Source organism: Crocodylus porosus, unplaced genomic scaffold (genome assembly GCF_001723895.1).
Source record: "Crocodylus porosus isolate Cpor-Errol unplaced genomic scaffold, CroPor_comp1, whole genome shotgun sequence".
NCBI lineage: Eukaryota > Metazoa > Chordata > Crocodylia > Crocodylidae > Crocodylus > Crocodylus porosus.
Window position 1 is genome coordinate 49,470,238 of NW_017728947.1, and position 27,013 is coordinate 49,497,250.

Consider the following 27,013-nt stretch of genomic DNA (forward strand, 5'->3'; position numbering starts at 1 on the left):
CTAACTATGAAACATGGTACACCCTGGAATGATTACGTTAACATGAGAATAGCCAATGCAACCTTACAACCTGCAACTTATTTTCTCTTGCCTATGGGCAGAACTAATTTTACCTGGGGAAACTAACTCAAAATAACCTACTTGGGGGAATTTCTGAAACTGAACTTTTTGTGGCTTAAGCCCAGCCCTTTTGTCCACCTATATATGCTGATGCTCAGTGGTTACCTCCTTGCGCAACCGTCTAGTCAGTACAAATGTCAGTACCTTGACTAACAACACTTTTTGGCATGCCAGCAGTCAGGAAGGGTACGGCCACCCATTAACTGCTTTGTTATCTGGTCTTAGATATCTGAAACAGCTCTTTCCACACCATTAAATAAACCCATCACAGCTTTGGTGGAAAGCTATGACATAGCAAGGCAAATCATACACTGAAAGAAGAAATCTAGTCACTGTCATACATCAAGCTCAGCAGCCTCACTGTATTACAACTCTAAGGATTGTGACCTTTTAAGAGACTCCTATGATGGTTGGGTAGAACTGACTGTTAGCAGTGGGTCAGAAGCAATGGCTCCAAACAGTTGCATTATGGAGGTGTCTCCTAGTTATCCCTCTCTTTTAATTTATTTATGAATGAACACCAACTTGTTCCTGAAAGCTAATTATGGCTCCTCAGCTGAACCCATAAATAACACAGAATGTCATTATCTGACCTTACCTGGGCCTGGGAAAAGTATCTTAATAGTTATTGAATGAGTTGGTAAAGCTGGTGTGTACCCAGTTCTGTTGCTGACCTGTATGATCTTGGGGAAGTGACATAACCTTTCTGTGCTAATTTCTCCAAAATGGGACTGGGGATAATGACCTACATCTCTGAGTTCTCATGAGGTTCAATTATTGCTATAGACACAGGGCACTTCTACAGCAATTCTATTCCAGGATTTTGAAAATATTAGTATTATAGATTTTCTTGTGCAGGTGTGCACACTTTAGTTAATCTCCAGCTAACTAGAATGCCCCCTCCTCGTCACTGAACAGAAGATTGCATTATTGAAGCAAAGTTACAAGTCTATATTTGCTGCTGCATGTAAATCAGACTAACTGTAGTTAGTCTTCTCAGCCTCTTGAAGGCTCAGATCACCCCGGGCTTAGTTGGCTACCACTGTATCTCCTGTAACCTAGTTACATTCCCCTCCTCACCCCCATCCCTCTAATGCCAGTCTCTCGCTTGTGCGATATGCATTTCCCTACCAGCTTTGTCACCTTTTTTGGATTCACAATCTAAACATTTACTAATAAAAGTCCATCTATTCTTATCAGTTTAATTGATGAAAAGACGGAGCTTCCACCAGCTGCACCTAGCATTCTATTGTGCCCTCTGCAGCACCAAATACAAGGCCCTGAAGCTCCTGAAGAACCACCACAAGGGATGCAAAGGCCACGGAGCCAAGAGGAGACCTGGCACGCTGGTGAGGTCCACCGCCCCGGACCGTCAGACCCAGGCCACGGTGCGAAGACCCACCAGACCGACCACCCAGCCAACAACCACACTGAACCAGACCTCCAGGGACACCCTGACGGAGGGGCCTGCCCCAGGGACGCCACCATGCAGGTCTACGCCCAGGGATCCTCGACCAAACGTGACACCCCGACCAGGCAGCCCTCCTCCCAGACCCCCGCAGCCATCCGATGCTCCTGATCCACTGAGGATCCCAGAGCCACCCAGAGGAACCGAGCTGCTGGGAGCTTCCCAGCTCCCAAGTGTGCCAGGATCTCCAGGTGCAGAGCCCTCTCCACAGCAGAGGATGCCCACCCCATGGCAAACCCTCTGGCTGGAGGAGCTCTCCCAGACTACCACCCATGAGACCTTTGAGGCTTCAGTGGCCCAGCTCACAGAGGAGCTCTCGGCAGCTGCCTGGCCCAGCCAACCCCAGAGGGGCAACAGCAATGGACTGATGACACGATGAGAGCACAGACTGCAGCCACAGAGGCGACCCAGGCGCCAGCGCTATGACCCAGCGGCAGCCTCCCGGATCCAGAAGCTGCACTGGGCCAACCGTCCCAAGGTGGTGAGAGAGATCCTGGAGGGACCCTTGGCTTTCTGCCAGGTTCCCCAGGAGACTCTGTTTAATTATTTCAGCAGGGTCTTCAACCCCCCAGCAGAAGCCGCTGTCCCGTGCCCTGTGACTGTCGAAGCACTGACCCCCATCCCCCTGGCAGAGGGGTTCGAGTATGCCTTCATACCACAGGAAGTGGAAGCCTGCCTCAAGAGGACCAGGGACACCGCCCCTGGCAGGGACGGTATCACGTACAGTCTCCTCAAAAAATGCAACCCAGGCTGCCTTGTTCTTTCTGTTCAACAGGTGCTAAGAGTTCCAGCACATGCACGCCATCTGGAAGAGGGCCATGACAGTCCTCATCCACAAGAAGGGAGACCTGACCGACCTGGGCAACTGGAGACCCATTGCCCTATGCTCCACCATCACCAAGCTGTACGCCAGCTGCCTAGCAGCCCGCATCACTGACTAGGTAGTGACCAACGGGGCTGTCAGTCGGAGCCAGAAGGGCTTCATGTCAATGGAGGGCTGCTATGAGCATAACTTTGCCCTCCAGATAGCCCTGGACAACGCACGGAGGACGAGGAAGCAGGGTGCCATGGCTGGACATCTCCAATGTCTTCATCTCCGTACCCCACCGCCACATCTTCGGCACCCTCCGCAAGCTGGGCCTACCAGACGGTGTCATCGACTTAGTGCAGAAGCTCTACCATGGATGCACCATGACCATCTGCACCACCAACAGAGAGACCATGGAGATCCCCATCCAGTTGGTGGTGAGACAGGCTGCCCCCTCAGCCACATCATCTTCAATTTAGCCATGGAACCACTCCTTTGGGCCGTGGCAGGCAGCCCTGGCGGGCTCAACCTGTACAGCCAGAAGTTGAGCGTCCTGGCCTACGCCAATGACATTGTTCTCCTCGCCCCCGACACCACCCAGCTGAAGCAGATGCTGGACATGATGTCTGAGGTGGCCAGGTGGATGGGCCTGCGCTTCAACCTCGCCAAGTGCACCTCCCTGCACATCAACAGCAGGCAGAAGAGCTGTGTCCTGCACTCCACCCTTACAATCAAGGGCCAGGTGATGACGCACCTGCGTGACAGCAAGGCCTACTGCCACCTGGGGATGCCCACCGGCCACCAGGCCAAGCAGACACCGGAAGAGACCATCAACAGGATTGTGCAGGACACCCACAAACTGGACTCGCCCCTGCTGGCCCCCTGGCAGAAGACAGACGTGGTGAACACCTTCCTCATGCACTGTGTTGCGTTTATCCTGAGAGGCTCAGCAGTCCCCAAGATCCTCCCTCAAGAAGGTGGATGCCGAGATCTGGTGGCTGCTCAAGAAATGGCTGCACCTGCCACTAAGGGCAAACAATGAAGTCCTGAACATCCCCCACCGGCAGGGAGGTGCCAATGTCCCCCACATGGGAGACCTCTGCGACATCGCAGTGGTCACCCACGCCTTCCACCTCCTGACCTGCCTGGACGCCACAGTAAGTATCATCACTGCCAGCGCCCTCGAGGAGACCACCCGCAAGAGGATCTCGAGACAGCCGACAGGACACAACTTGGCCACCTTCCTCAGTGGCTCGTTGGAGGGCGAGTTCGGCAGAGATGGCAGACACTTTGCCTCACTGTGGAGCCGAGCCCGCACCGCCACATGCCGCCTCAGGAAACTCATCAGCTGTGCCTGGACCTGGACTGAGGAGTGCCGGGAGCTGCGAGTCTCCCTGCAACCAGCCCCACATGCCGACTGCATCACCTTGATGCCCCGCACGAGGACCTTTCTGGAGAGGTTCCTGAAGGACGTTGTCCAAAACAAGTATGCCAACGACCTGAGGGCCAAACCTGACCAAGGCAAAGTCTCTGATGTCACCTCGAAGTGGGACTCCAGCACATCAGGAGGTGCTACTTCACGGTCAGGGCAGCTAGGGTCTGGAACCAACTTCCAAGAGAAGTGGTGCAGGCTCCTACCCTGGCGGTTTTTAAGAGGAGGTTAGATGAACATCTTGCTGGGGTCATTTGACCCCAATATTCATTCCTGCCATGGCAGGGGGTCGGACTAGATGATCTGCTCAGGTCCCTTCTGACCCTAGAAACCATGAAATCACTTCGTGTCCAGTGGGAACTTCACATGCTTTGCGGACTGGCACTTCCTCCACCACGCCCGCCTCAACTGCCTGCCTCTCAACAGGGCCGTCTGCTTCGGCCACTGGGACAAGAGATGCCGACGGTGCAGCTATGCAGTAGAGACCCTCCCCCACACGCTGTGCAGCTGCAAGCCGCACACCAGAGCCTGGCAGCTCCGCCACAATGCTGTCCAGGACCGTCTGGTGAGGGCCATCCTGACCACAGCAGGGGAGATCTCCACGAACCACACACACTGTCTCGGGCTGTGAGAGGCAGATGTGACCTGACATCGCCATCATGAATGAAGAGGCCAAGAAGGTTGTGATCATGGATGTAACCATCCCCTCTGAGAACCGGCGCCAAGCTGTCATGGATGCCCAGGCTTGCAAGCCAGAGAAGTACTCCCTGCTGGCCAACATCCTGAGGTGCCGTGGCTACGAAGTGACGGCTGACGCACTCATCGTGGGAATGCTTGGAGCCTGGGACCCCAGCAACGAGAGCATCCTGCGTTCCTGCCACATCTTCCACCACTACACCAAGCGGATGCACTGCCTCATGGTGTCTGACACCATCTGTTGCTCCTGTGACATCTACATGGAACATATCATGGGCCACCACCAGTATTCCAACCCCATGAGATGAATCGCCGCCAGACCAGATCTAGAGGGGACCGCCTGAATCCCACCTCTGCACCAGATGGACTTTAACCTTGAGAGGATTCTTCAGCAACGGATGACCATGCTCCACCAAGAGAGGACCCCCACAATGAGACTCTATATGGACTGAGACACTTTCTTTGAACCACTTCCTCCACCATCGCGGACCATTGTAACGGGTTTGTGTGCATCCATCCTCTTTCTCTCTCAGCGTCACGAACCCCCTCCCTCCCTTTCCTCCTCCGCCTCCCCTCACCTTGGGCTTAGTTGGCTAACATCGTATCTCTTTGTAACCTAGTTGTGTTCCCCTCCTCACCCCCATCCCCCTAATGTTAGTGCCTCACTCAGGCGATATGCATTTCCCTACAGGCTTTGTCATCTTTTTTTGGATTCACAATCCTAAACATTTACTAATAAAAGTCGATCTGTATTACCCTGAAGCCATTAATATTTCCAATGCACAGGAATGTGTTTTAAGTTGCACTAAAAGCAGCCTGTACCAATCTCATTTGTTTTGAGAGATCATCATTTTCCCTACATTAATCATTCTAAAATGTGTGCTATATAGTATCCTGCACTTATATCCAGCCAGCATAGCACTGACTCTTACTTTCCAATGGAAGACCTCAATATAACTTGATAAGAAGGGTGTGGCCTGGCCATCTGTAAAAAGGCAAAATTTTGTGTCATGCTTCATTCATCCAACATGCTCTGTAGTTATGTGGCAACCATATCCTTGTAACTTTAGTTACATTTAAGTGTCCCAGACATAAATTTCTAGAAAAAGCCCCACAGAAAAGGAGACCAACAAAAGGCGGATACAGGTGGTAACTGCAAGGAAAGAGCAGTGGCACTGTGCTCACCCTAAGGTTAAATGAAAAGGTCTCTAACGACATACATAAATGACAATTAGGAGGTTTTTCTCTCTCTCTCAAACTGTAAAAATGTGGGTTAGATTGTCAATGTGCAGTTAGTAAAAAGCATACATGGTGAACAATGCACAATGTACGCTCAACTTCTCTTTAAAGCAAAATATCCATAACAATTAAAAGGGTATCTTCAGATGTCCTTCATGGCATAGCAGGATATCAATTTCTGCTTCTCTATGGCATCTCGCTAGACAGTGTTTCCCCTCACAAAAAAAGCATAGAATGAAGGTTCAATGGCACTAACAAAGAGAGTTTCACTTCGAAGGTCAAGATGAGGAGAGGTCTGTATAATTCTATGACTGCTAAATTTGACATGGGGTCATAAGATTATCTTCTCATCCTTTCATTCTTCACCATTCATTCTTCTTTCCCCTCAATCAGAACCACTGCAACCAAATGTTCTTGCAAGACTAACAAGGAGAATGCTGTACATTACAAAGGCCAGTAGGGTGCACTTGAAAGCCATTCAATATACATCTTCCACTCTTACAGCACAACACTGAATCAGTTATACTCTGCTTGAGGTAAGAACAACTGGAGTCATACTTGAAAGCACTAAAAGCCAAGCTACCGGTTCACCCTAACAGTATTAACTATTCATTTGGAAAGCTGTGGATTTTTCAGTCGTCCAATTTGGGCTGATTAATCGGCAGGGTGTCCTTGTGTTTATTGAGTTAGATACTAGAGTTAGTAAGTTTTTTCTCCTCATCCACCTTCCCCAACAAAAAGCCTACTGCCATTTCCTAGGGATTTGAGAGTTGATGATACTTCATTTTGTCAGCAAATTGCCAAAGTATAATTAAATCCTTAAGTAACCTTTCATCTGTAGAGGGCTTCTCCAAGAGCATGCTGTCCCTTCATGCTATTCTGAAGCATTAATACAGTCCTGACTCAAATAGAAGACAGCCTGTTACTGAATCTCCAGTGGCACTTCCTATGGCACCAATTTTCTACTAATCAGGCTCAGCCCTTCTTGGCTCATGAGATCTGAAGAGATGACGGCTCAGAAGCCTGTGGCTACCAATCCATGCATGTTACCTTTAGTACAACACTACATTAAAATCATAAACACTAACCCAAATGCTGATGTAAAATATCTATCTTCAGGCAAAACAAAATTTCCCATACCACTTGTATCACCAGACTAAGCCCGTGTCAGTGTTTTCTCTGATTTGGGTCTGAAAGGGATAGGGGAGTATTTCACATGCAAGAAATGAAGGGCACTTTTACACATGCTCCAGGAGTGGGAGAGGTGGCACTTTAACTACAGCGGCTCCAAGAGTCGCTCTAATTAAAGTGCCACTGCATCTCCAGTATCAGTGGCCCCATACTTAAAAATGGCTTGTTTGACAGGCTTTAGTTCAAGGGCCCCACTGCGTTTTTTAAGCATGGGGACACTGATACACAAGACGCAGGAGGTTACTGGAGCATGGCAATTGCCACGCTTCAGCAGACTATTAATCGAGTTTGCTCCAACACGCTGGAATCTCAGCATGTCAGAACAGCCTCTGCAGCTGTGTAGAGGTGCCCAATGGGCTTCCAAAACACTTCTAGATTAATTATCACAGTATCACAGCAAAAATGTCATGACACTGGTCGAAGATACAGTCAGCCTTCATCTGTTGCTGATGGTTCAGTTTATCAACCTGTTGTTACTGAATGTTGCATATCACTGGAAGCTGTAGACAAGCTTTAGAAGGGCAAAGGTCTCCATGGAAACCCTGGCCCCATGCTATCACAGCGCAACTGCTTCTGGGGTCTCCATGGAAACTAGCCCCACCAAGCAGGCCGGGACTGCCTGGAAATGGAGTCTACTGCTGGCTGGATCTGGCCCCCGGACCGGACTATGTCTGCCCCTGTGTTACAGTGAAATTGTAGCCATGATGGTCCAGGAATTGAGATGCAATGTTTTTGGAGGTGATACCATTTTATTGATCCAGTGTATGAATGAACGCATTTGAAAGCTTATCTGACTTTATCCCAAATATGCAGTTGGTCCACTAAAAGATATCACCAAAAAATCCTTGTCAAATCCTTGGAAGATAAATGTTCCCACTGTCCCTACAGAAGGACCAAAGATCAAATGGTCCACAGAGACTAAACTACATTCTCTTGTAACGACCATCTTGAAACACATCGATAAGGCAGTGGGGAGGTAGTTTCCAGTCACTATCCATGCCGTCTCTGTAAATAAAGGAATTCATTTTCCGGAGTATCTGTATTTACTCTATAAAAGACAAGGCTTTTGCTCACTCATTTAACATGGGGGAAAAAGCCCCTTGCCTTGCAATCGAGCATTGGGGTAGGGAGGCAGCAACAGGGACAGGAAGCTGCTGCAGCTAAAACTGGAGCCACGGCTGAAGCTGCAGCCTGCCTCCCCTGCTGCCTCTGCATGCCCTGCCACTCCTCCCCCAAATCCCCTAGTCTCACCCCCTCTTCCCCTGCCACTTATCCCTCTCTCTCCCCCTCTGCTGCACTCCTTACCTTTGCTCCCCCATTGGGAGACTCCATACCTGCTGCAGCCTGGGGCATGGAGCACTGCTGTAGCCTGGCTCTGTGGCTGCAGCCTGGCCCCGTAGCAGCAGCACAGAGCTGGCACTGCTGCTCCAGTCCCATTCTGTAGCAGCTGGGGGGAATGAGTAGGGGGGAAACAGGGATAGGAAGAAGAGGGGGGTGACCTGAGGCTGTGGGTGGCAGAAACGGCATGGAGAAAGGGAGAACAGGGGAGTGACGAATTGGGGCAGTCTAAGGCTGTGGGGGTGGGGGAAGCAGGCAAAGTGGGGGTGTAGTAAGGAGCTCCTGTGGACACAACCAGGCACCCCATTTGGTGGAGCAGTACCCAGCCACCTTTTCTGGCCCCCTATCCTGACCCCCTTTCTTTTTCTCACCAGCCATGCCTTTATGTTAATTGAAATATTTTTTGACAGGCTGTCTTTTAAAGAATCTTATCTCCCTATCCTGTCCCCCAGCCCTGAGTCTGATAAGGCTGCATAGGGCTTTGCCTCTTCTCTCTTTCTCTTGTCCCTGCCCTTATTGCAAGGGGGTGGATCACCAGCCCTGCTGGGCTGTAGTCCATCTTAGTCCTCCTCCTTTTTGTCTAGGCTCCGAGAGTCCAAGTTCTGGTCTCTGAGCCCCCAAAAACATAAAGGTAAGTCCAAAAAAAAAGGAAACAGAAAAAAAATGTGTGTGTGCTGGGTCTGATGTTCTGTGGCCTCCTTGCCTGCCCTTGCTGCCACCATGGTCCATTGGGAGTTACTATTGTCATGGGCAGGAAAAAAAGGGATAAGAAAAAAGAGCAGCCAACAGACCCACACTGGGCTCTCAAGAGCCTGTGGCCCTGGCTGTGCTCCACCTTCCCGGGCTCCTCTGGTGTCACCAGTTCTTACTCTGGGCACACTCAGCCAACACTCAGGGCTCCTCAAAGGTGAACATAAAACCACCTTTCAGTTTTTTGTACCCCCTTCCTAGGACCTTCCAAGACCCCACAAAAAAGGCAAAAAAAGAAAAGAAAGTTCTCAGTATTTTGTGGGTGCTTGTTCCTCTGCTCTGGGTTCACAGAAGTGCTTCCTTTCAGGCATCAGCTCTCCTGGCTGGATGGGTTTCTGCCCTTGCCTCTCTGCGGGGCTCTGTCTCCCTCCGCCTCCATGGCCACTCATCTTCCTCTGGCCTGGGCAGAGTTGTATCACACAGCCCCACCCACATGGACACCTGACTGGGCTTCCCACTCCCGAGGTGCAGGTATGCTCAATCTCTTGATCTCTTCCCCCAGCTCTGCAAGTGTAAGCCCCTGGCCTGGCCACATCCTTTCTCCAGGTCTCTGCTTCCCTTCTCTACTGCCAGCTGCTTGCCCTGCTCCTGTCCAGCTGGGGCGTCTGTTGACGGCCTGTGTCTTTTCCATCCCCCGCTATTTTGGCTGGGTCCCTCCTTACAGCAGGCAATCATTCCCTTTTCTAAGCTACAATGGTTCTGGTCTTAAAGGAACCCTCTTGCCTTTCCTCCCCTGGCCCCCTCTTCTCTGTAACAGGGGAGTAAGTGGATGGGTGGGGACAGGTAGCAGGGGGCAAGCTGCCTGCCTCTCTCACTGCCTGCTCCTTACTATCCCCCACATGCCCTATCATGTTCTACCTTCTATTGCGTCCCACAACCTGTCCCCCACTGCCAGCCCCATTACTGCCCCCTCATCACCTCTTCCCCACCACCTGCAGTAATGGGGAGAGACAAATTTAACAAGATCGTCCAATAATTAGATTCCATATGTGGAAAATTAAAATAAATTTATAAATTTGCCATATGTAGAATCTAATTATTGGGGAGATCACCTTGTCATCCTTGTATTTGGGTATATATGGTAATATAACAACATCTTTCACTTGTATTTAAATCCATGGGGAGGGAAATGTTATAAGTGCCTAGGCCTTTTGCTGGAAATTAGAGAGACTATCCACCTTTTCTACCCTTACCACTGCAAAACCACATGAAAGGATAGGGCAGGTCAGTTCCTTAAAGTGAAGGTAATTTTACCTGTTCACTTTAAAACTGAGATGTTGTCTGCCTGTTCATATCTTTCCACATGGATTCAGTAAGGTCATGGCATCATGCAGAGCAAGATCTAGAAAATAATGACTGTTTTGCTGACTGGGCAATGCATATATGATGAGTTGCTGCTGCTCTCAGAGTATCCCAGACTGACAGACTATTCAGGGGGAAGAGGGCTGCAATAAGCTGTACTGACTCAAATTACACGTTGCCCATCATTGGTATTATCTTTTTAGTTATTTATTTTGGCACAAATCTTGAGGTTTGCTTGAGGAAGGCCAGAAAGAAACTGAAAAGTACTCTGCAAGCTTTGCCCACAGGATTGTGCCACTGCCCATTAATCCTGGCTAGTAACATTCTTGCTGTTCCAGTTGCCAACCCCCTCCCTCCACCCCCCTACCCCCCTACTTTCTGCCAGTGCATCTTGAACCTTACTTCCTCCATCACACCTGTAACTTTTTCCACAAAGGAAAAAGCACTGAGTTTATATGATGATGTATTACAGTGAAATTCAACATCATCAGTAACGTTCCTGTTTAATTCAAATTTATATAAAGCCAGTCATGGAAAGACAGTGTGATTCTTTACCCTTCTGAAGCCCTGGCTCCTTGCAGGGGTACCAGCATGGTCCAGAGTCGGGGCACAGCCACAACCCACAGCCTGCATGCCCCTGCCTGGAGCATGCAGGCTCCAGATCACAACTATGCCCTGGCTCTAGACAACGCATTCACTATGGAAAGATCCCAGCCCAGCTGGGAATCCGGCCACTGGCTGGATCTGCCATTTTGCCCACCCCTGCTCTAACACAAAGATTTGACAGACAGACAGATTAATTATAGGTGAGCTATATCCTGTGATATTTTCCCCTCTACCAATCTGGGCTGCATTTGAACTAGCAATCTAAACGTGAAGGCCTCCCAACTTATGAAACATATGGCCGGCCCCTCCTTTCTTTTAATCATGTAATTAAAAATATACTCTAAGCTTTGAAGCAGCACTGTAACAGTGCCAAGGTTAAGATCCAGGTACACAATACTTACAGAAGACTGTAGCTAAAGAGTAAGAGTCAACATCATTTCTGGAAGAAAGTTCCCCCAAGGATTCATTTACTGAAAGAATATGCATACTTTTTAAAGGCTGAAAAGAAGCCTCTGTGTGGTTGTTCCAGGCTCTATTTAATAACATCACATAACAGAAGAAAATAAGTATATGAAGAGTATATAAATGAAGGAGGACGAGAAACAAGGCATATTCAGAAATTGGATAATAATTCCCTACAGAAAGTTAAGGTTCAATACCAAGAGAAATTAGACAACATCCACAAGTTACTACTTGTGAAACAGTTTTCCAAAGTTATATAGAAGATGCCTCATTGTTTAAAACTAGAATGAACAAAGCACTGGAAACCTTACCAGAGGGAATGGTCCTGCACAGAAACCCTGAAGATGGAGTGTGTGCTACTTTACATATTTTCTTCTCTCTCTAATGTCTATGACACTATGAATAAACATGCCATCTCAAAAGTACAGTAGGCCTGCAGGCCAGTGGGCAGGATTTCTGCCAGGCAGCCTTCCTGAGAAGTTCTCTCAGCAGTTTTAATGGTTGGAAGACTTTACCTTCTCCCACTTACCCATCTTCTCCTGCAGCTAACTCCTTGTGACAAAGGGAACTTGGTCCCCACGTGCGGCCTTTCTTTTTATGGCCTCTCTTCTCTTCCTCCTCTCCTTCCTCCTTCTGAAGGACAGAGCTGCGCCCCCAGGTTTTACTGCTTTCGCAAGGTGTCACTATAGAAACCAATAAGAGAAGAAATGTGGGCATACGGGGCAGAAAAAACCCCCCAAGATGCTGTGTATGCTTTCTGAATTGCAATGCAGCATTCTTTCAGCATAGGTGAGAAGAGGAGCAAGGCAAAATGCTATAGTTTTCAAGGAAATTCATGATTAAACTTACTACTTAACCATCTACCTGAAGAACGTGAAATGCACACCAGCATGTGAGACTTAGTATTACACATTCTAGCATCACAACACCCATGTCAGGCAAGTAAGTGTTATTACTACATTTTTAGAGGGGGAAAATCAGGGACAGAAAGATTATACAACTTGCGTATGGTGACAAGAAATCTGTAGCAGAGTAGAAAATATGGCACAGACCCAAAAACAATATGGCAAAGGCAATAGCCACGTAAATTCTCTGCATACTGTCCTTCTACCATGCTTCAACTCTGAATCAAAAACAATACCTCTAGAAATGAGAACAAGGCAGATCTTCACATCCTATTTAATCCTCAATATCTCCTTGGAAACTACTAATATACACAACTAAAGGTACCTGTACACACCATAGGTTTTAATCCTCATTAAATTAAATAGGTTTATAAAAGTTAAATGGGCATTGCACCTGTGTTTACACACACTAGGTTTTCAAACGAAATAAGCCTTGGAGCATCACATCTGTGTTTATATACACTAGGTTTTAAAACAAATTAAGGTGGGTCCCTGGCCAATGCTGCAGGAGAGTGGGACACTCCAGCACTGTTCCCTACCCCCTGGCCTAGGACCCTCCACTCACTCCATGCCCGTGCCCTGCTATGCAGCTGTGGAAGCAGGGAGCTGGCAAATCACACAAGAAAAAAAAAAGAAAAAACCAGAAGTAATTTGAAAGTGAAACCAATTCAAAAGGATGAACTACAAAAAAGTCACATCACTATCTGGTAGACAAAGAGGCTCACTACATGTCTTGAGTGCCTTTGTGTTTGCATGCAATGAATCCATGAACGAGATGCTTTCATTCCTGGCAAGCCAAACTAAACTACATCCAAGGAGTTTTAGTTTAATGCACAAGAAAGACTTTCAAAGCATTAGGAAATTCCACTTGTGCAAACAGACATGCAGTTGCAGTGTATCAAAGGGCAAAAATTGTGGCCTGTACATAAGCCTTGGAAGCTCAAACCCATACCAGCCACTAAGCCATATTGCTCATTAACTCAGATTTTCTTCATTTCCTGACTGCTTATTTGGAAATCCCATTCCCATATCAATTACCATTATTTTCTTGCATGCTATCTACCAAACAAATTTCTCTTTCAGCCAAGCAGCCTGTCCACTCCAGAAAACCTGTCTGAAGTCACAGACCAAATCTGTAAGTTTAGCTATAACAAATATTTTGTTTCCCATAGGAATACTTTTCCAATGTGATCAATTAGCAAGCTCTCAGGAACATGAGTAAGGAAAGTTCAGTCCTTAAGGGAAATAAACAACCCTTTTTTCCCACCTCATTCCCATATATCATGAGGCAGCCTCATTTAGGAAGGCTTATACAGGTCTTGCCCTAAGGCAGCACCCCAGGACTTTACTGCTGCTGAACATATTGTAAATTCTCCAGGTTTAATGATTATAGCAAACTTCTTACACTGGATGGCCCGGAGCCTGGGAATGATGGTAGGACTAGCCGGGGGACTGGAGCAGCTACTGATCAAGCTTTTCCTTTTGTCCATGGTTGGAGATGCTTGCACGGTGAATTTATGCTGGAAATCTGTTTGAACACATACATGCACACAAATAGGTTAAAATATTAATGAAATAAACAAGCAAAAAACCCTCCAAAGTATTTCATTTTTGGTAGTATCTTTGAAAAATGACAACAGCTTCAGAGATCTAATTCTCAGCTCATAGGTAGAAGTGTATTTTTTCAAGTACACAACCATCCAATCTTTTCAGTCCCCAAGTTTGTAATTATGCCACCTGATATACATCATACAAGCTTATGTACGGAAACATATGTCTATCAGGTGGCTAAATTTTATGTCTACATATAAGCCTGAAAGCTTGTCTCCTATCTGCCCCAACAATATGAGTTGATCCAATGAAAGATATTATCTCACCTCACAAATGTTACTTCTTTCATCTCCCCGGACCATCACAACTACATCAATAACACTACTCCTGTATCTGTTTTTGAAAGTGAAAACCTTGTCATTTTATTTCCCAAAAAGCCTTATAGGACAAGCAAAAACTCCAGCAACAAATATGTAAAACCCTAAAGAGAGTACTATTAACAAGTAATATAAACTAAAAGTACTCTCCACAACTACCTTAGGCGACATAGAAAATAGTGCAGTGTGTGTTAAGAAACATTTCAAAAAGCCAAAAACCCTGGGCAAATTAAACAGGAATAAACATAGTTTTCAGTTTCTTGCCAACTTTGACCTGTCCAGTCTAGTCACACATATAGTACCCACACCTCTCATTGTGGATGCGTTACTTATATTTGACAACCATCTTGCTCTCGTAACTGTCTCCAGTTGCTGACCGATTGTATTACACTTTCGTTAGAAGTGTGCGAAGCCGGCCCTATTCCATTCGGATTCAGATTCAGGCTGAATCAGGGACAGTGATTCAATTCTTTGATTTGGATCACTGTCCCTGATTCAATTCGGCCAAATCCAAATCTGAAGATTCAATGCTGATTTGGAGAATCAGTGATTTGGACACAGTCACATATTTAAAAGTTTTTTTCTACATACCTTGAGGTACCAGATGTGGCTCGTGATCGCTGCAATGCTGGGGCAGATGGAGCATCCCACAGGAGTGAGGGGGGGGCTCTCCATGTGCTCAGCAGCAAACCCAGAAGCAGACCGGAAGTACTTCCCATTCACTTCCAGGTCTGCCAGGGAGCGCATTGGGGGTTCCCCCTTGTGCTCCCCCCTGGCTCAGCGATCAGCCACAGGGGGATCCCGGGTGCCCCCCCAGACCTAGGAGGCACCAGTCACCAAGCTGGAGGGGTGCAGGGGGCCCCCCGGCGCGCTGCCTGGAGGACCAAGAAGTGGACAATAAATGCTTCTCATCCACTTCCAGGTCTGCTGCTAAGTGTGCTTGGGAGCCCCCCATACTTCTGTAGGACACTCCATGTGCCCCAGCATCACAGCATTCATAAGCCCCAACCTAGAGTTATGTAGAAAAAACATTTAAAGCTGTCTCTATGTCCGAATTGATTTGGAGAGTTCCGATTCAATTTGGAGAGATTAAAGGGTCTCCTGATTCGATTTGGAGATTCAGCCACCGAATCGGGCTGAATCTCCGTTGAATCAAGTCAGGGACCGAAGCTTCGCATAGCCCTAATTTTCATCTATCCTGAAAGAATAGAACTAAAATCTAAGTCTACCTTAATTTCTGTACAAACATTCATTAGTAGTTCATCTTCTTTAACTGCCTGAGGCGACCCTTAGAGTTGCAAGGTAATTTCCAAATCTAAGTTTCCACAAACAGTAGGGCAATGGCAGCTCTTGTGATCCTATGTACATTTAAAATCATCTTTATTTAACTCTAAGACTATTCCAGAGTATGTCGCCACCGTTTTCAAGTATTTTCCTTAACAAAATAGAGCATTTGGAATATTGCAGTACTGATTGTTGCCATGATGAGATCTTGCTTTTTACAGCAAACCTCCTTGATACCACCATCTGGCTTGGGACCACGTAAAGGGTAACATTCTCTAGCATGTCACATGTTTTTCCAGGTGCATTTTTCACTTTGGACCTCTCAGCAGTGTTATTCACTGTATCCTCTTGCTGCCATTTTCCAAACTTTTCTGTAGCCACTGGCCTTTAATTCTTTGATGCCAAGGGGGTTGGAATTTCTCAGAGCACATCAGGTGACCAGCAGCATTTAACACAAAAGCCATAGGCATAAAGGAGATCTCAGATTCACTGGCCAGATCAGTAGCACCCATCTGGCACTGCAGCACCACTGACCTGAAGGGAGGCTGATATGATTGCCATCCTTCAGCTTGAGTCGGTGCTTCTTGAACTTTCCCATGCGTTTCTTCACCCGAGGCTTCTCCTGGCACAACTGGTGGATGATGATGTTGAGCTCTCTTTCCAGGATGTCGATTTCACGTTCTGCTAGCTCCTGCTCCCGCCGCCGCAACAGCTCCTCATGGTTCTTTTGCTGGACTGCAGCACGGGTCAGCTCCTCCTCCCATGTACGTAGCTCCTGCAGGGAGATGAGGGAAGAAGAGGAGGAAAAAATTGATAGGCTACAATCAGGCATTCTGGCTCAGATCAATATACCTTTGAGGGCAAACAAAACTGACAGTGGTTTGTATCTACCTCATTTCTGTACCCTTGTTCACAGGCCCAGAGTGAAGTGATGCAAAGACTGAACTTCCCTCTGCCCCCTTCAAAATTCTCCTTCCAGTGCAGGTTGTCCACTCTCTGGTTGGGCAGTGTGGGAAAAGCTTGTTCTACTGCTGACCAGACACATCAGCCAGCGACTGATCAGAAGGCTTCTGTTTCTAGAGGGGTCAGCCAGGCAACTTTCCAACAGCAATACATTTATTTAAAATGAGATAAAATTCTATCTTTGACAGGCTACGAATCAGCATTCCTTTCAACTAGTATAAAACACTTCAGATAAAGCTCTTGTTACATTACAAATGCTTAAATTAGAGAAAAATCTTTCAAGAAACAAAGAAAATTGAAGACTAGAGTATGTTTCAGACATGAGCCTGCTCTGTCTCTTAAGCCTGAGGCTGACTGTAGGACTGGATATCTGACCTGACCTTTCAAGTCTGACTAGCACCATGACCTTAAAGGTGTCAGAGAATAAGTCTCAGTAAAATAAATTGTCTGCAAAATGATAGTACGTTCAGATTTTCCAAATCAGGGAAGAAGAGGGAGATAAACCTAGAAACGTCTAGAAATCAAGGAAGACAGACAGAGGTGACAGGGAAGGAGACCAAGGAAAGGGGAGCTGATTTGTCAGTATATCCATCTACTTGTTCTCCTGCCCAAATCAGCATCTGCATTTATTTCATAAGGAGTTTCAAAAAAGTCTAAAAATAATGCTATCTCAGGCCACATAAGATCTAGGAAATCAGCTATACCACAAATAAAAAAAAAAATAATCAAGGGAAGGGAGTGTTTGTTCTGTCTTTTTTTTTTAAGCCCCCTTTAAACTGAGGTCATTCCTACCAATCTGTGCCAGAAGTATACTCCTGTACACATACAGAAGTTAAAATGAACTTTTCAACCTTTTCCTTGCCGATTAAGTGATTTGACGGAAAGTAATTAATAGAGATTTCAAAATCCACTGCTCTTCTCACTGCACTCCTTCCTTCCTATCACAAGACAAACACATTCAGAAACCAGAGTATGTAACTACAGTCGGTCAGTTTCACCCCAGGAGGTAAAATTTGGAGAGATTAAAGTTAAACTCCTTACAATCTGGAAGCATTCTGTTAAGTAGGTTTCTTGAAACAGATTTTTGTAACTTCACTGTTTTCTGTGATACAGTTTGATACACTTTATTTAAAAGGGAAATAGTCTTAATATAGTATTTTTCCTTAATGTTGCAGAGAAATGTTACTATTACTCATGTAATGGTAGTACCCAGAGGCTATACTTGGGGAGTGTCACATTTCTAACACAGTGAACTATGCCGAGTTAGACAGTCCCTGCTTCAAAGAAATTACCAATGTAATAAAATGTAAAAACCCATACATTTATCTATCCCAACCATGCAGTTTGTCCAAAAAAATACATCACTCACAAAAATCCTTGCCTGTATATATAAACTATTTTTTCTTTATCATCAATGCTGCTCGCTTGTTGTTTGCTCATCATCACTCACTTGGACACTGATAAAAATCAGACTACAACCTCTTTCCTTTTCTGCTTCTGGACAGGGTAGCTTTCTGGTTTTCCTGTACTATTCTGACATTGTTGTACTGAGGGACAACACAGCACTGAAGCAAGAGGCCTATAGGAAGACAGTTAATTAAACAACAAAATCCTGAAGGCAATTCTATTCAAATTAAGATTTTTGTTTGTTTGTTTATTTAAAACTCCTTTTGTTTCCTACTTCTTAAATCTAACTTTTGCTCCTAAAACAAGTTGATTTTTAAATGCCAGTTTAGTTTTAGGCAAAGTCATTGCTCCCTTAACCATAATTAGGGTAATATTCTGGAATCATTCCATTGCCTTCCTTCTCTCTTTTTAAAAATTGAACATTGTATGCAGACGTTCCCCAAGGGCAGTATCAGAGTATCTTCAGGTCATGCTTTCTTTCCACAGCAGGTATAAAGGAAAAAGACTTCAGCCCTATTCACTGAACTCCAGGCATTGGGCACTAATATTCCCCATCCTTCTAGCCCTGTGCTGACTTCATTTCCAACTGCAGTTTACTTGCTATCCCCCAAGACTGTTTCTATATCTGACTGCTGCTACCCACAATCACCCACTAGCTTCCTTACAATTATGAAAGGCTGCTGGTGTGTTCCAGGAAAATTACTGAGAGGGTGGAGGGACAAATGGGGCAACTGTTTTGATCATTTCAGCTGTGGCAGAGACCAAATAAAAAGTATAGGGTGGGAAACCCAAAGCATCTGTGCTTTTCGTTTCTCTGACCAATCTTCAGTTTCAGTTACAGAGTTCCAGCTATGAGGAGAGGGCATATGAGGATACAGCTGCTTCTACCCAAACTTCTTCTGGTTTCTCCAATGGTTATTCCCTTTTTTGTCTTTATTGCTGCTCTTACAACATAAGACTCTTTCCACAGACTAGAAAGACAAAAGTTTAAAGACTCTGTGTGTCACATTTTCATCACTAACACAGTAGGCCATACACTGGTTGTGGTCAAATCTAGTATATTTCAAGCTCACATGACCACCTCACAAAAAAGCCTAGAACAGCCCTACAAAAAAGCCTAGTGTGGTACTAACTAAATCAGTCCAGTAAGAAACTAATATGATCTGCAACAGAGAGAGGTAAATACTTTCACTGGCATGACTAGGTTAAGAAAAATTTAAAACATACATATACAGACATTTGGAAAGGTTCTAATTTATATATAAGGACGGAAGCTGTGTCTAAGCACTTGGAGGAGGAGAAGGCGATTAGGAACAGAGACTATAGATTCAACAAGGGCAAGTCATGCCTGATCAACCTGATTGCTTTCTGTGATGAGATGACTGGCTTTGTGAATGTGGGGAGCCCAGTAGATGCGATATACCTCAACTTTAGCAAGGCTTTTGATATGGTCTCCCCAACATTCTCACAAGAAAGCAAAGGAAATATGGGCTGGATGAATGGACTGTAAGGTAGACAGAAAACTGGCTGGATCATCAGGGTCAGAGGGTACTGGTCAATGTCTCAATGTTTAGTTGGCAGCCGGTATCAAGTGGCGTGTCCCAGAGGTCAGTCCTGGGGCCAGTTTTGTTCAATATTTTCATCTATGACCTGGAAGGTGGGATAGAGTGCACCCTTAGCAAGTTTCCAAATGACAGCAAGCAGGGGGAGTAGTAGATATACTGGAAGGTAGGACTAGGATTCAGAGAGACCTTGACAAATTGGAGGATTGGACCAAAAGAAATCTCATGACCTTCAGTAAGGAGAAGTGCAAAGTCCTGCAAGTAGGACAGAACAATCCCATGCACCAGTACAGGCTGGGGACTGACTGGATAAACAGCAGCTCTGCAGAAAAGGACCTGGGAGTTACAGTGGACAGTAAGCTAAATATGAGCCAACAGTGTGCTCTTGTTGCAAAGAAAGCTAATGGCATACTAGGCTGCATTAGCAGAGGCACTGCCAGCAGATCAAGGGAAGTGATTATTTCCCTCTATTCAGCACTGGTGAGGCCACACATCTAGAGTAGTGTGTCCAATTTTGGGCTCCTCATCACAGAAAGGATGTAGACAAATTGAAGAGAGTCCAGAAGAGGGCAACAAAAATGGTGAGGGGACTGGGACACATGTCTTATGAGGAAAAACTGAGGGAACTGGGCTTATTTAATCTGGAGAAGAGAAGACTGAGAGGGGATTTAATAGCAACCTTCAACTACCCAAAGGGGGGTTCCAAAAAGGATTGAACTAGACTGTCCTGTGGTGGCAGATGAGAGAACAAGGGGCAACGGTCTCAAGTTGCAGCAAGGGAAGTTTAGGTTAGATATTAGGAAAACTTTCTCACTAGGAGGGTAGTAAAATACTGGAACAAGTTACCCAGAGAGATCGTGGACTCTCCATCCTTGCAGGTTTTTAAGACCCGGCTAGAAAAAACCTTGGCTGGGATGATCCAGTTGCGGACGGTCCCGCTTTTTACAGCTGGGGATGGTCCAAGGGGTTGAACTAGATAACCTCCTGAGGTCCTTTCCAACCCTAATTTTCTGTAATTCTGTGATTTTAAGCCTCATTCCATAAGTAGAATCAAACTGAGCTAGCGACACTGTGCTCCAGTTTTTATGCTTTAAATTAAAGTCTGACCCTTATGCTTGTGATTCCAGGATTGAAGCATGAATGTGGCCTAACCAATACCGTGATGTTTGCTCGAGTTTGAAGATGGTATGAAATAATGGAGAGGTATGATGCACCTCTTCCATTTTACCTGGATATTAACGCCGAATCCTAACAATAGTTTATCAGGATTATTAATTAGTTCACTGCTGATTGACATATAAAACAATGGAACAGAACTTTCATGAGGACATTCTGCTCAATAGGTAACTGGAGTTTCATTTTGGTGTTAAAAATCAACAGAATTTAGGTTATAGATAAAACATAAAACACTTCCGTCTGTTTTCTTTGTAGTTAAGCAGCTATAGACACATATTAAAACTTTCAAGAAAACATCAGATAAAGTATACTTAGACTGTAAAATTGGACAAGATTACAGACCAAAATAGCCTGTGGGGAATGTATTCCCCTGTTTACCTTTTCTTTGGCCCTAAGTTGGTCAAACATCTCTTGGATCTCATGTTTCCAGTCTTCTTGCAAGGAGTGGAAAGAATCTTTGGGCATTTCAAAGAAGCCAGACTCCTCTATGGTGGTGAGTTGGTCTAAGATATTGGCAAAAGATGGCCGTGAGTGTGGGTCAGAGTTCCAACAATCTAGAACAAGACAAAGGCAGACAAATGTTGAATACCAGAATTAATAATGAGGGTTGAGATGATGCAAGTAGGGAAAATAAATACTTCCTATTATTTATGTTACCCTGCCTCTTCATTTTCACACTTGCCCTTTATCTAGCACAATTAGGCCATGAACTGTTTAGACAGTAGGTACATGAAATAAATGAGACTGACCTGTTTTTTATCGAAAACTACATTTCCAAATCTGTTAAAAACATTGCATACATTTTCTAAATGCTTTAGTTTAAATTGTAAATGTTTATGCATTTCACTGTTTGATGAGTAGGAGCGGCATCAGCCCAGCTAGTGCAAATTTCTTTTGCATATAGCTCTTAACACTATGTTTTTATAGTTAACTCATCTAAAAAGTAGAACTTAGGTTAGCCTGAGTATCTCTGGCTACACTGCAAAGGAGTGCACAAGTTACCAGATATTCACTGGTGCTTTATTCTCACATGTATGTCTCTGGAATATCTGAAGCATATCTCACAGTTCTTTGTGCTTCAGTGGTAAGAATTTGCACACACCCCCATTCTCCTCCACCGTTAGCGGCACCTCCTTTCCCTTCCCATTCCCTACTCCTCCTCCTGCCACTGCTGCTGTCCCTAGTTGATCTGGGTATGAAGGAGGCTCCAGATCACCTCCTGCACCACTCCAGTTAGGTAGCAGAAGGAGCTGGGCTCAGCCAGGGGCTGTAGGCAGGTTCTTCCACCCTGCCCAGCCCCCACAGCGCTCTCTGCCAGCCTGGCAGTGGGCTCAAGGACAGGAAGCCTGACTGTCACTGCCCCTGTTGCCCCTGGCTAAGCCCAGCTCCCTGTGCAACCTAGCTGAAGTGGTGCAGAAGTGGCTCTGGAGGCATGGAACAGCAGCAGTGGTGAGTGGGAGAGAAGGGGCCATGCACAGAGGGAAAGAGGGGGGGGAATACCAAGAGCAAAGGGAGGGGGATTCCTATCCAATGCAGGGACTTTAAAAAGTCCCCAGCTGCTGCTCCCACAGTGTGGTCTACCTGCGCCAGTAGAGGGTGTAACTTGGGAATGTGGGAGTAAAACAACCTCTGCAGCACTACACCCATACCACACTTAAAAAACCCTGGATTAGCCCACACGGGGGCCAGAAACTGTTAGCTAGAAAATCAGGTTTAATGGAATTCCAAGTTATAAAAGTATGAAGAGCATACTAAAAAACTACACTTGTTAAATGGCAGCTTTGGAAAGTCTTAAGAAGTGAAACCTAGCTATTCAACTGCTTCACCTCACCCTTATGTCTACCTTCAACAGATGTCAATTTATCACTGTGTATTATTTCCTAGTGCTCCCCTTTATAGGTTTCTTTTGCCTAAATTGTATCCTATTCTTTTGACTACTGCAGAACTCCTGCAGAACTCCTGCACGCCAGAATCTGACAATCAATTAGATAAGAAATGCCTATCCAGAAACTTAGAGAAACAACTTCATCCACCCAAATAACAAGGCTGTAATATAAAGGGCCTGTATCTATATAACCAAACATCCCTTCTAACCAGTAGCTGGTGGGGCTGAAACACAGCCTATTGCATAGCCAAAAGGAGTTAAGAATATTTGTAGGACATTCTTAAAAATTATTTATAAGATATTTCTGGAATAAAGTATTATTTCAAAAATTCCCTTTGGATTCACAGGATACCATTGGCCAAATTTATCCTTGCCGTAAATGTCACCTGCATGAATCACTGTATGGATGAACTTGAGCTCGGATATCTTTACACATTTGATTCTTTAGGATTTTCATTTTGCATGATTTAACCATCCTGATTTTGATACTATTGGGATTCTTTGTTCAGGATTCTGAGATTGCGTGCATCATGATGTTGTTATCTCAAAATCTGATCCAATCCTAACAATGACACAAGAAGGAAAAACAGTTTTTATGACTTCCAAGTTGCTTCTCCTATATAAAAATGTTTAGAAATGCTTTGGAGAAACCCTGCTGCTGACCAGTTAGTGGCAATAGGCAATACAGATAGATTTTTCAGTAGCATAATCCCTGTCCTTCTACCCCAGGTTTTAAGCATGGCAAAGAAAACATGACCCAGCATAAAACAAAGTGCTGCAATCAGCCAAACGCATGAATGACTAAAAAGGATAACTATGCAGGTGGCCTATAGCATTTATTTTCCCAGGCCTAGATCTGCTATTATTTCCTCTAATGAGGACAGTTGTAATATACAAATCTTTTCTATGAAGAGGGCAAGTTCAGCTTTGCCACCTCAGCAAAGGCCACCAGAGCAGTAATTCAAAAGCAAAATCAACACTCGGGGAACTAGAGTTCACCATGAACAGAAATGGCATTTTTGGTAAACAGTTTTGGTGAAGGGGAAAAACAAGAATTGTTTTGCTTTAATCCCTTTTAATCCTTCCTCCTCCCCTCCCTCCCCCCCATATAAAGATAGGCATTCAAAAGTGGAATGGACAATCACTCCATGTTTGGGGGTTCAAATTAGGTATATGCTTTCACATAACCCTCCACAGTTTTAGAGGATGCTATTTCCAACCTCATCAACATTCATGTTGCTTTATTTTAAGAAACACTGAATTACTTCTTTTTGGAAGCCTTGCCATTGTGAACTGCACTGAAAACAGCTGTTCACTGTCATATCAGTAGCTCTTTTTGACAGAGTTTACTGCATCATGCTGTTTGTGCTGTATGCTTATATAGTAGTCAGACAGAATGCCCTTTGTTTCATAGTGTTCTCTTATGCCTCTCATGAAGGGATCTGTGAACAAACTGGCCTGTTTCATCCTTACTGGCTTTCAGCATATATTTACACTAGCCCCCAGCACGATATACATCCATCTGCCAAGGTGTTCCCAGTTTCATAATAAGATGGTTACTGAAGGTTATATATTTATAGTAGAGTAAATCTGTATGTTGGACTTTTAGCTACCTGGGGTTAGTGATCTTATGGATCAGTGTTTTAGGAAAAGACTGCCAGAATTTTAGACTTTTAATTGAATCTTATAATCTATCTCAGGGGTTGGCAACCTACAGACTCTGGGCTGAATCTGGCTTGTAGAACCATGGAACGTGGCCCAGAGATGTGGGGTGTCGGTAGCATTCAGCAGGGTGGAGTGCTTCAGCTATGGGTGCTTTCCCAGTACTGCTGCAGAGACAAATATGGGCTGTGGATGGGTCCCAGCACTTGCCCCTGATCCACAGTGAGTCATTCTGGCCCACAGCCAGAAAAGATCACCTACCCCTGACCTATATCAGAGGATAATTATGGGAGTCAGACCACATCAGCCAAATTTGCCAACCCTGTCACAAACTCACTGCAAAATCCTGATCATGTCACTGTTATTCTACGCCTCAGTTTCCTTTTCTGTAAAGTGAGAAGTAAAGTACTAACGGCAGACTCTAAGAAGATCACAAGGTTTAATTCTTTAATATGGGAAAAGATGTTGAGACCCTCAGTTATAAAGACACTGCAGCAAAAAAAAAAAGACAAAACATTCTATTGACAAAGTATTAGGAAATAGGTCAGATCAACTGGCTCAGGGGACATACAAAGAGCTAGAAAGAGAGAGGGTCAATTACCTCCTTTATGCTCCACAAGGTAATTCATTATTTCATTGTTAAAACTATAATGGTTCATTAGCTCCTATGACTGCATTTGGTACTTTTATTAATAAATGTAATTTATCTTTGGACACGGATTATGCAAAAAAGAAAATCAATGTCTGATTGAGCCTATGAAGCTTTCTGTGATATAGCCATGTTTAAAATCTCTTCTGAAAAAGTGAGTACAACACTACCCTATCAACGAACATAAATCAACTATTTCCCTGTCACTGCAGTGACAAGGCATTAGCAGTACCCTCATCTTCCCTGATTTTATTTGTAGCAGGTTATAAGGTGCTCTTGGTGTTTAGGGTGCAGTGTTTATCGCTAATTAGAATCACGGTGCAAAGCAGGTTTGCTTTTAATAACTGGCAATTCTGATAATTGGATACAAATTAAAAAGTCTGTGTGGACATCATAACCATGCATGCTCAGTAGTCACCAGCTGTTGCATGGTAGCCAGGCTGTCTAAAGCGCGCACACACACACACGATTCCAATAGCCAACAGAAAAAATAGCTTATATTCACATAGTATGGGTTCAGATTTTGATGCTAATAACCAGATGAGCTTGAGGTAAAAATGCAGAACCAGAATATGATTTCAATTATCTCTAAATTTAGATGTAGAGTTTTGGTGCGAATTCACCTCCATTGTTCAAATACAATGAAGACTAAAAAGACAACAAGAGCTCCCTATGCTCTTCATAAATGCTCCTGTTAAAGCAGCTTTCATTTCTGAAGCCTATTGGCTTTACAGTAGTCATGGCAGTTTGTTAGTCTCACTTCCGCAAAAGCATGCTTCGCTCATTAAAGCCATCTAGATTCTGTGATCAGAAGTGTATGAGAAATAATATATATACCGTCTTCCTTGCTCCTATCTAGTCTTACCTTCCATTAGTTTGGCAAAAGGTTCTGGGCACGTGGAAGGGATTGGAAGGGCGAGTTTATTCATGGCAACACCATATGCTACTGCTAGACCATCGATTCCTCGGAAGGGTACTTCTCCTGTTAGCAGTTCCCAAAGCAACACACCATAACTATGAGTCGAGAGACAAAGACAGAATAAGTATTTAGCTTTAATAATCCCTCTATTGATCTTCAAATAAAATACGGCATGAGACATTTATTTAACCAAGATTGTCTTACAAAGTATACTAAATAAATATGACAATTTAAATCATTGCAACAAACCCAGATCAAAAACTGAAAGCAACTAACACAGGCACGTCTGTAGACAAACCACATAATTTGGGGGACAGAGGTAGGTTTTTTTGCTAAATTTGACTTAAAAAAAATCAAGTAATTTGAGGGTTGAAGGGTTATAATTCCTATTCTTAATTTTACATTTTTGGGAGGGGAATCAGTTGATTTTTCTAAAATCTACAAAATATTTAAGTATAATTTTTATACTAAGATAAATTTATACACATCACATGCACCTTCAGTGCATGTTACAACAAGGTTCTTCATTCGGAGTGTAACTTAACAGTATTATTAATCTATCACACAGCAAGCATGGAGGAGAGGGTCTCTGATAGATCTGGAATGGGGTAGAAGAGAAGGTGGAAATGGCATTTTGATGCAAGGCGATTAATCCCCAGTACTTAGGGTTTTATATTGGCAAAATAGCTCACAGATAGCTTGGCTTAACTGACTGGTAGTTCAAGACATAAAATAGCCCCAGTGGGAAGGTATCAGACCATATGGAAAGCACCAACCTCTCCTTCCATCCATAATTTTGCAATGTTAATTTGTTTAGCAGTGGAGATGAGCTGCTATAAATAGAATCTTTGAACATACATGGTCTCTGTGAGTTTCCTGGATTAATCTTGGCTAAAAAGATCCTTACTCTTGAATCCTGAAGTCAACAAAAATAAAGAATCTGTTATTAATCATCAGTGCCTGGCTTGGAAAGACGCAAGGCCAAACCTTTGGATACAAAATTTTATGTACCTATGAGCTTTCAAGCTTTGCCTGGGGCCAGAAACAGAGTACTAAGAAGGTCAAGCATTACCATTCTAAATAAATAAATAAACAAATATACAGAAAAAGCAGCTAAAATTGTTCATCTGAACTGACTCAAGAAGTCTATGGGCCAACGAGAGGCAAAGTGCTGCTCGACCTGGTACTGGCTACGGGGGACGACCTAATCAGTGACCTAGTGATCGATGGGAAGCTGGGTGACAGCGACCACGAGCTGATC

General features: G+C 44.7%; 1 protein-coding gene across 1 annotated transcript in view; it reads right to left on the minus strand.

The window, feature by feature from the left end:
* Window positions 1–27,013, minus strand: part of MAP3K9 (mitogen-activated protein kinase kinase kinase 9) — a gene marked incomplete at its 5' end in the record, with an annotated part of 109,542 nt that overhangs the window by 12,161 nt on the left and 70,368 nt on the right. Inside the window, 5 exons of the mRNA XM_019551036.1 lie at window positions 11,942–12,095; window positions 13,723–13,845; window positions 16,064–16,304; window positions 21,016–21,191; window positions 25,699–25,847. Of these exons, the coding sequence (XP_019406581.1) occupies window positions 11,942–12,095; window positions 13,723–13,845; window positions 16,064–16,304; window positions 21,016–21,191; window positions 25,699–25,847 (843 nt within the window). The remainder of the gene's footprint in view (window positions 1–11,941; window positions 12,096–13,722; window positions 13,846–16,063; window positions 16,305–21,015; window positions 21,192–25,698; window positions 25,848–27,013) is intronic.